The following is an 8988-nucleotide window of genomic DNA, read 5'->3' on the forward strand; positions in this document are numbered from 1 at the left end:
TATATTAATGCTAAGCAATATATATATGTATACTTGCATTTAAAAATCTTTTTTTAAAAAAGGTATTTGGCTAACAGGAAGCATCTAATTACTGTACAGAGACTAACATGCTGCACTCAGATGGCTCAGATCCCCCTTGGTCACATGCTGATGGGAGACTGGACATAGCTAAGAGACACCATTTTTACAGCATAGGAATTTGGAGGATATAAGGATTCAATTATTTTTGAGACTTGGGAAATTTTGAAATAGTTGCTTCAATGAACAGACACACTTGCATTAGAAAACTGGATTCTATATACTCCTATTCTGTGTGGGTTCCTATCACCATGGTCACATGTGGATGAAATGAAAATAGTTCCATTAAGAGCAAAGGAAGCTCTGGTGACCTAGCAGGTAGGGAGTGTGCTGTTCAGTCTGATTACCCACCAAAGACTCCATGGGAGAAGGATGGGCAATCTCCTCCCTTGTGTCTTTTTGTCCCTGAAAACCCACTGAAACTGTGAGTCCATTCTAACTGGACAGCTATGAGGGGTGTTTTTGAAATTAAGAACAAGTCAAAACTACCCAATATCATCCCTAAGATTTATATATACATATGACTCTAGCTAACCTAGTGTGTGTTGAACAAGGAATATTGAAAATACGAAATGAAAACAGCAAATCTATAAAATAAAGCATACATTTTGAAAACGTCCATCTGCCTTGACATTGGGACTCAAGAACATGTACATCTGGGGCTGCCCCTCCTTGTGCCCTAAGTCAAGTTCAAGTGCATACCTTGATGCAGCTTCCTCTGGGTTATCCTGGCTTCTGCTAACAACTTAGCACTGTCAGAACTCAGGGTTTTGGCTTTTCCTGGAAGATCTTCCTTTATCACTGTCTGAAAGCAAAACATCCATCAAGTCTGAAATATATAGAATACCTTTGGGAAACAGAAGTAAGATTTCTTTTCATCCTATCCTAAAGCATAGAAGAAGACTATTCTCTAAGATATACAGCATTAGGCCAATGATTTGGTTTGGAATGAAGATCTCATTGCCAGTGATTCAACGCCAATTCATTGCTATTGAGTTAGAACGAACTCGTGCCGGACCCTCCAGCGGGTTTTCAGAGGTGGTCACTCACATGGGAGAAGGCTGCCCATCTTTCTTCTGAGAAGCTGCTGCTGGATCAAGCCTGTTGCCTTGAGGCTGTCAGCACAACCTTTATCCACAGTGACGACTACTACTGACAAATTTTAAAATATCTTCTCGATGCGTTTTCACCTTTCCATATTTACTTCCTTACTGTCTCTGATTTCTAGTCACTTGCCAGGATCATGTTCTGAGTAGAAAAGCAGACATGAACCCATCCTCCTTCTGGACATTCAGGAAAGAAAAGGGCCATGTACATCTTGGTCATGATATTCTGACGTTTCATTAAATGGTGGGCTGCTCATTGCAAGTTTGTCAGTTCAAAGCTACCAGAGTCTCCTTAGCAGAAAGACAAACAGTCCACTTTTAAAAAAATTTTATTTATTTATTTTTTTATGTGTGTATTGTCAAATTGGATCTGACTGGTACAGGAGGCGACTGTTCCTCCTTCTTCAGCAGAGCATCTGGTGGATTTGAACCGCACACCTCTGGGATTGCAGTGCAGTTTCCTGCCATTAGGCCACCAGAGCTCGCCAAACAGCCCACTTTTATGTAGATTTACAGGCTCAGAAACCTGATGGAAGGTCACCATGACTTGGAATCAGCTTAATGGCAGAGGCTCTGGCTTGAGTTTACTGTCTAATTTATGCTCTACCAATATGTCTGGAATCTGTTTCCTCTGAATCTGCCTCAGTTGTTCTTTCTGACTTCCTTACCATAGTGGAGAACTCAGTTGCTTTCAAACTTAAGATTTAGGAGATAAAAGTTTCAATCTTCCAAGAAAGTGTGTCTTCTAACTTTTTGACAGTTACTGTTTTTGTTCTTCAAGGTCAGATACAGAAAGAGTATAAAGTTCCTAAAAGATCCCAAAGGGACATGACCAAGTACAAGATCAAATGAGAGAAAATCCTTAATCAAGTTTTTAACCAAAATTTCTCTTTTTGATAGATATTAATGTTTAGTCACAGTATAAAAACATACCTAATAGAAGTAGAATATAATTTTTACTTTGGTTTAATAATGATAATTGAGGTTATTTCTGTCTGGTTCCACAAAGTAGCATTTTAAACTGCTCATAAAGAAAAAGGAATCCCTGGGTGGTACAAAGAGTAGGTATTCAACTACTAAGCAAAATGTGGGTTGTGGGTGTTTTGCTTTTTATAAAAAAATTTTTGTTTTATATTGGTTTATTTACAAAGTTCATATACTTGTGTTTCACATTATTCTTCATTCACATTGTATTTTATACAATCGTTCCCATCCATTATGTTTTATAAAATTAATCACCATTGGACTATGCCCACCATTACCTTGTCTTTTCAGGTCCCTGCAGATCTTGCCCAGTTCCTTCACCCTCTCTCTTCACCCCCCAAGTTGTGCAACTCTGTGATTTCGCCCCTACTCATCCTCACCCCTCTTCTACTATCCTTTCTCCCCATTCTTTTTCTTATTGAGGCCCTGTGGGATTGTCTGAAATGGTATTGCCAAATGTTATTTCCCAGTCAATAGATTTTCATTTCTCTCTGTTCGGAAGAGTTTTTTTTTATGTGTACAGGGATTAAATCTTTAAAAGATGCAGTACATCAATTTTATCCTCTCCAGATTAAGCATTTCTGGCTGTATTTGGCAGTCTTTTTATACCATAGACTAGGCCATCTAAACTTGATTCCAGATTGTCTCTTATGAACTTAATGGTTTTAGGCTTTACACTCAAGTCTCTTATCCACCTTGAAATGATTTTTGTGTATGGTGTGAGATGTGGGTCCTGTTTCAGCTTTCTACATGTAACAGTACAGTTTTGCCAGCACCATTGGTTGAAGAGATTATCATTTCCCCATTTGGTAAGTTTTATCTCCTTGTCTAATACCAGTTTACCATAGATAGAGGGGTCCCTTTCTGGGTTCTCAATTCTGTTTCATTGGTCTAAGTGCCTGTCCATGGTGTTTTGGTTATTACTATTGTATAGTATGTTTTGAGGTCAGAGAATGCTATGCCTCCCACTTCATTTTTGTTTTTCAGAAGTGCTTTGCTTATTTGAGGTCTCTTTCCTCTCCAAATAAACTTGACAATTTCCCTGAAAAATGAATTTAGTTTCTCTATTGGGATTGAGATGAGCATATAGATTGCTTTTGGTAGGACTGTCATTTTGAGTCTTCCTAGAGCCATCCACTTCTAAACACCATGCCTCTGGAAACTCTATGAACTTTGATAAATGTTGATAGTTGTTGAGGGGCTTCGGGCCTTCTGTTCATAGGGTCACTATGTGTCATGCTCAACTTGAAGTCAATCAACAACAACAACATCCATGAACAGGAAACATTTTCCCATTTATTTAGGTTTTTCTTTTTTTTTCTTTTTTAATTATATTTTTTAATTAAATTTTATTAGTTTTAATGAACATTTACAGAGATTTTGGGTTTTCATTCGTTCATTGTTGCACTGTTTTCTCCACCCTCATCCCCAGTTCGTTCTTCTCCCCCACCCCGTGTCTGTTTTAATTGTCCAATTGCCACAGTGCTTGTCTTGTAGAAATGTTCTGTAGTTTTCTTTGTACTTGTCTTTTGTGTCGCTAGTTAGATTCACTCTCAAGTATCTCAGTTTGTGCTTGTCTACTGTACATGGTATTGCTTTCTTGGATTCCTTCTCTGAGTTCTATTTGTTACTGTAGAAGAATCTTACTGATTTTTGGATATTGAGCTTGTATCTTGCCACTTTATTAATTGCTCCACTAGCTCTGACAGCTTTTTGGTTGAGTCCTTGGGGTTTTCCGCGTACGCTATCATATCATCTGCATACAGTGACAGTTTAACCATCTCTTTGCCAATCTGGATACTTCTTATTTCCTTCTCTTATTGTATTGCCCTAGCAAGTACTTCCAATACAATATTGAACAGAAGTGACACTGAGGATCCTTGTCTGGTCCCCATTTGCAAGCAAAATGCTTCTAGTTTTCACTATGCTGAGGAAATTTCTCTCTATTCCTATTTTGCTGAGTGTCTTAACCAGGAAAGGGTGTTGGATTTTGTTAAATGCTTTTCCAGAATAAATTGCTAGGATTATATGAGCGTGTTATTTGCTTTGTTAATATGGTGAATTATGCTGATTGTTTTTCTTATATTGAACTGTCTTTCCATACTTGTTATAAATCTCATTTGGCCATAATGAATTTTTTTGTGTGCGTGCTGTTGGATTCTATTAACTAGGATTTTGTTGAGGATTTTGGCATCTTTATTCATGAGAGATACTGGTCTATAGTCTCATTTTTTGGTAATATCTCTGGCCAGTTTTGGTATTAGGGTTATGCTTGCTACATATAATGTTTCTGGGAGTATTCCTTCTTATTCCATTTTTTTAAAAAAATAACTTAAGCAGAATTGGTGATAAATCTCAGAATGTCTGATAGAATTCAGCCATGAAACTACCCTGTCCAGGGCTTTTTTGGGGGGGCAGGGAGTGAAATCCTTTTAAGATTTAATCAATTTTTTGTTTTGTGATGGGTCTGTGTAAGTTGGTGTTGTATATCTGTCTATGTCAATCCGGGTAGGGCATGAGTTTAAAGAAATTTGTCCATTTCCTCTAGGTTTTCGAATTTATCAGAGGTTTTTCATAATATTCCAAAATTATAGATTTAATTTCCTCTGGTTCTGTTGTGCTGTCACATCTATCATTCCTTAGTTGAGTTATTTGTATCTTCTTTTTTAACTTTTATTAAGTTTGCCAGTGGTTTGTCAATTTTTATTGATCTTTTTGGAAAACCAGCTCTTGGTTTTGTTTCAGTTGTTTGAAACGATGCAGGAATACCATGAAAAACAGGTCTATCCTCCTCATTCCCAAAGGTCACACAGCCTTGAAACTTTTACGGAGATTTTCTTGCTCAAACACACATGTGGTCACTACGAACTGATTGTCTCAACAGTAACAACTATGATTAGCTTGTATCACTCAGGTCAATATAGAAATACCTGTATCCACAGCAAGTTCAATTCTATTCTGGATAACACATTCTGATTTAAAAAGGATGCATTTTTATCCTCTTCAATGTACTGAAAGAACATAAGAAAGTGTGCCATTCCCCACAGATGCAAGTGCCTACCTGGAGAGCAGACTCAGACGCACTCATGGCCTTGTTGGCTGCATCCTCAGCCGCTTTGATGGCGTTGATGATGTTCTCATAGGCAGTAGCAGCATCCACTGCACGGCGGACAAGATCATCTCCACTGGTATTTCTCTTGATCCTGGAAGATGGTCTGGGTTACGCCCTTAAGCAGTGTCCCTCTGCCTGCCACCTAGGCTTCCCTGTGCCTTTGGTCAATCAAGATCTGGGGTCTCAGAGTTAGCGGCTCTGCCTGCCATAATGGACTCAACTAGAATTGAGTGCTCTTTCTGCTGGTTTGATTCTCACCTGTGTCTGGTTTTCATGGCTGAGGTCAACCTTGTTCCCTATCTCTCCACCCTGATCTGGAGAACCCATTAGCAAAGGGGAGGGACTTCACACATGGCTCAGGGCAATGTCTAACACAGCAGCACATCATCACCACCATCTACTCACTCTTCCAGTTGCTTTGCCAGCTCCTGTAAGGCCTGAGCATGCTTTTCCGCCTCCACCACCAGAGCTTCTTTGCTGGCAGATTGGGAAAGTTCTGTCACCTTGACACTTAGTTCTTGTTTTGCTCCATTTAAGGTGGCAGCTAACTTTTCATAGTCCTGTTTTTTTCCAAGTAAACCAAGACAGTATGAATTTAAGCAAAGATAACATATACTATCTTCTTTTATTTTGTCAAAAATGATATATCTCCAGGGGACCAAAAAAAGGCAAATGATATTTTCTAAGCTCATTTATCAAATCAATTAATCCTTGAACGCTTTTGATAATGACAATGGAAATTTTCCTCAAAAATTAGAAGGTTTCTGAACATTTTCTGGATTATAAGAATCTCTTGTAATAAATTTTATAGAATACATTATTAACATTAAGTAAAGTTGCACTAACCCTAAAATTTAGTCTTTCAGATTTGGAAATATCTATTATAAATGATGGTTTTTAAAATGTCCATTGAGCTAAGAAATTTTATAAGTTTTTTACCAGTCCTGATTACTTCTATCAATAAAGATATTCCTGATATTTTAAAAATAATGTAACAATTTTTTTTGTTATCAGGAAAGTAAAATTTGCCTGCTGCAACCAGTTTAGAGAAGACAGCTAGACATGGCTCATTCACATGCTCCCTTAAGCAAGACTACTCTCCTTCCACTTAAAATACATATAACTGGGTGGGGGGAGAGGTCAGATCATTAATCTCATTGCAACATCTTTTTAGAATTTCTAGAGAACAAGTGTCTTGTCTACCTCCTGGCTTTTCTTCATCAGCTGCAGCATGTTGTTGGCTTGCAGTAAGGAGGCGTCGGCAGTGGTAAGGTACTTGGTGAAATCACTTTGTAGGGAAGTGATTTCTTTAACTTGTCTCTGTAAAGAATTCAAAGAATATATACTTGAGCTCTGCATGGCATATTGGTAGTGGAGACGCAGATACATTTATTGAATAATGATACACAAATGATTTCAAAGCCAGAATTGTCTTGAGTAAAGGCCCATTGTTGTTGTTGTTCTGTGCTGTTGAGTTGCAACTGACCTATGGTTGACCCTCCAGTGGGTTTACAGAGGCAGTAAATCCCATGGAAGGAGATTGCCCATCCTTCCACAGAACAACTGGTGGATTCGAATGCATGCCCTTGGGATTGCAGCACTGCTTCTGACCAATAGGCCACCAGAGCTTCCTACAGAAAACCACCAAGTGGAGGGATATCTGTTGTCTTTCTAGTTTAAATGTGTTACCACAGTTATCTTAAACCACTTGTCAAGACAATAATCACTACTGTCATTGCAGGAGATTTCTACACGAGGGCTCAGTTCAGTCAAAAAGGTAAATACATTTCCAAGCCCAAGTCTGTGGAATAAGAAACCCTGCTGGCATAGTGGGTAGCATGCTACACTACTAATGGGAAAGTCGGGGGTTTGAACCCACCAGTTTCTCTTTTCACCAGTGGGAGAAAGACGTGCAGACTTTTCCCATTAAGATTTATAACCTTGAAGAAACGTTTACACACAAAAAGAATCATTCATGGATAGTGACAGGGATTGAAAGGGAGGAGGAGGGGAGTAAAAATTAGTATAGATAATGGATACTTATAAGTTGAATGACGGCAAAGGCAATATACAACTGGAGGGTCAGATATTGTGGGTGTTGCAATTATGTTATCAACAAAATGTACATGAACGATGGAATTAAAAGCAAACACGCTTTTGTTGTTATTGGAAAATGAATGCTTTTAAAAAGTGATATTTTAATCATTCATTTACATTGCATTTCACATGTATACATTGTATTTTATATAGTCTCTCATTTAGATTATATTTTGTTAATTTATATTATGGGTTTCCCCCCCTTTATAATCACCTTCCTAATTACTACTTCCATAAAAGCGTGTAAGCCAGCTACTTCATGTCTCATTCCCTAATATCACGGTTTTAGACAGGCAGTTTCTGATTTGCCCATCTATATACAACCAGTACTCTGAGGAAACAAGCTCGTCCCTTTCACTGATACTCCGTTCACTTTTTTAGCATCTGGATCCACAAGCAACGTCCAGTCCAGACCAGCTCTCGCTCACAGCATGGATCATCTTCTCTTCAGCTGGCTGGGTTCTGGTCAACTCATCCTCAGCAAAGAGGCTTTTTAAAATGTCATGCATATCACAATAAAAATGTAAAATCAACAATTTAAAAGAAGGATTGACAACCTTAGAAGCCTGATGGAGGATTACAATGAATCATCATTGACTTGACAGTAAAGGGTCTTTTTTCTAAATTTGTCAGACAGGATGAGGAAGTTTAACTAAACTAGCACCAGTCATCACATGTCCAAACTAACGAGTATCTGGTGGTTCTCTTCAACAAGAGAGAACACAAAATCTGAGTAAGAATGCATGGCTAAGAACTACCGAAGCTCAAAGACCCATAAAATCATGTCCTGCTTCCTGCCATTGGTATAACCAGTGACTTCGAGAGGACAAACAAAAAGTTTTAGGAACTAGGCACAAAGTCATCTATTAAGATTTTTGTTTTATTTAACTCAGTCACTGACATGGAGTTGGACCTTACTAATAACTGAACCTTCAGTGAGTTTCCAGAGGTTGTAAATCACACAGGAGGAGACTGGTCATTTCTCTACCTCAGAGCAGCTGATGGATTCAAAGCATCACAGAAGTTCTGCCTTTGGGTTAGCAACACAACTCCCTAAGGACTCACCAACAGAGCTTCCCCCTATTTTTAAATGTAGTCTGTGTTATTTTAATTTGATCTTATTACCATTTCCTGTTGTCAGGTGCTGCCACATTAATTGCAACTCATGGTGACCACTTGTGAAAGAGGAGAACTGCCCCAGAGATTTATAGCCTGTGATCATTAGAGGACATCAACAGGTCTGTCTCCCTTGGAGTCACTGGATGTGTTTGAACTGCCAGCTTTTTGGTTAACAGCCAAGTGCTTAATGTAAGTGCTACCAGGGCTTCTTTCATAATTTCTTAATACCTCATATTTTGTTATTCCTTAACACCTCATATTCTGTTGTGCCAACATATGATGCACACCAATAAATTACATGCCATAGGAACAGAAAGGGCAACCTAGGTAGAACTGTCAAGCATGGAAATACAAAGGAGGAGGAACAGTTGTAAGCAGACCCTAGTGATTGGTACATAGAATGTGAGAGCCATGAATGAAGGAAAATTAGAAATTGTTAACAAAGAAATGGAACGCATTAATATTGACATATTAGGCATTGGAGAGATGAGA

General features: G+C 38.4%; 1 protein-coding gene across 1 annotated transcript in view; it reads right to left on the reverse strand.

Annotated features, from left to right (window-relative positions):
• LAMA3 (laminin, alpha 3) overlaps positions 1–8988 on the reverse strand; it is a 383386-nt gene that overhangs the window by 56326 nt on the left and 318072 nt on the right. The window contains 4 exon segments of the mRNA XM_006895048.1: positions 781–883; positions 5230–5371; positions 5686–5840; positions 6484–6600. Coding sequence (XP_006895110.1) covers positions 781–883; positions 5230–5371; positions 5686–5840; positions 6484–6600 — 517 coding nt within the window.

The sequence above is a fragment of the Elephantulus edwardii genome, unplaced genomic scaffold (assembly GCF_000299155.1).
Source record: "Elephantulus edwardii isolate Elephantulus edwardi_28Jun2011 unplaced genomic scaffold, EleEdw1.0 scaffold00155, whole genome shotgun sequence".
Lineage (NCBI taxonomy): Eukaryota > Metazoa > Chordata > Mammalia > Macroscelidea > Macroscelididae > Elephantulus > Elephantulus edwardii.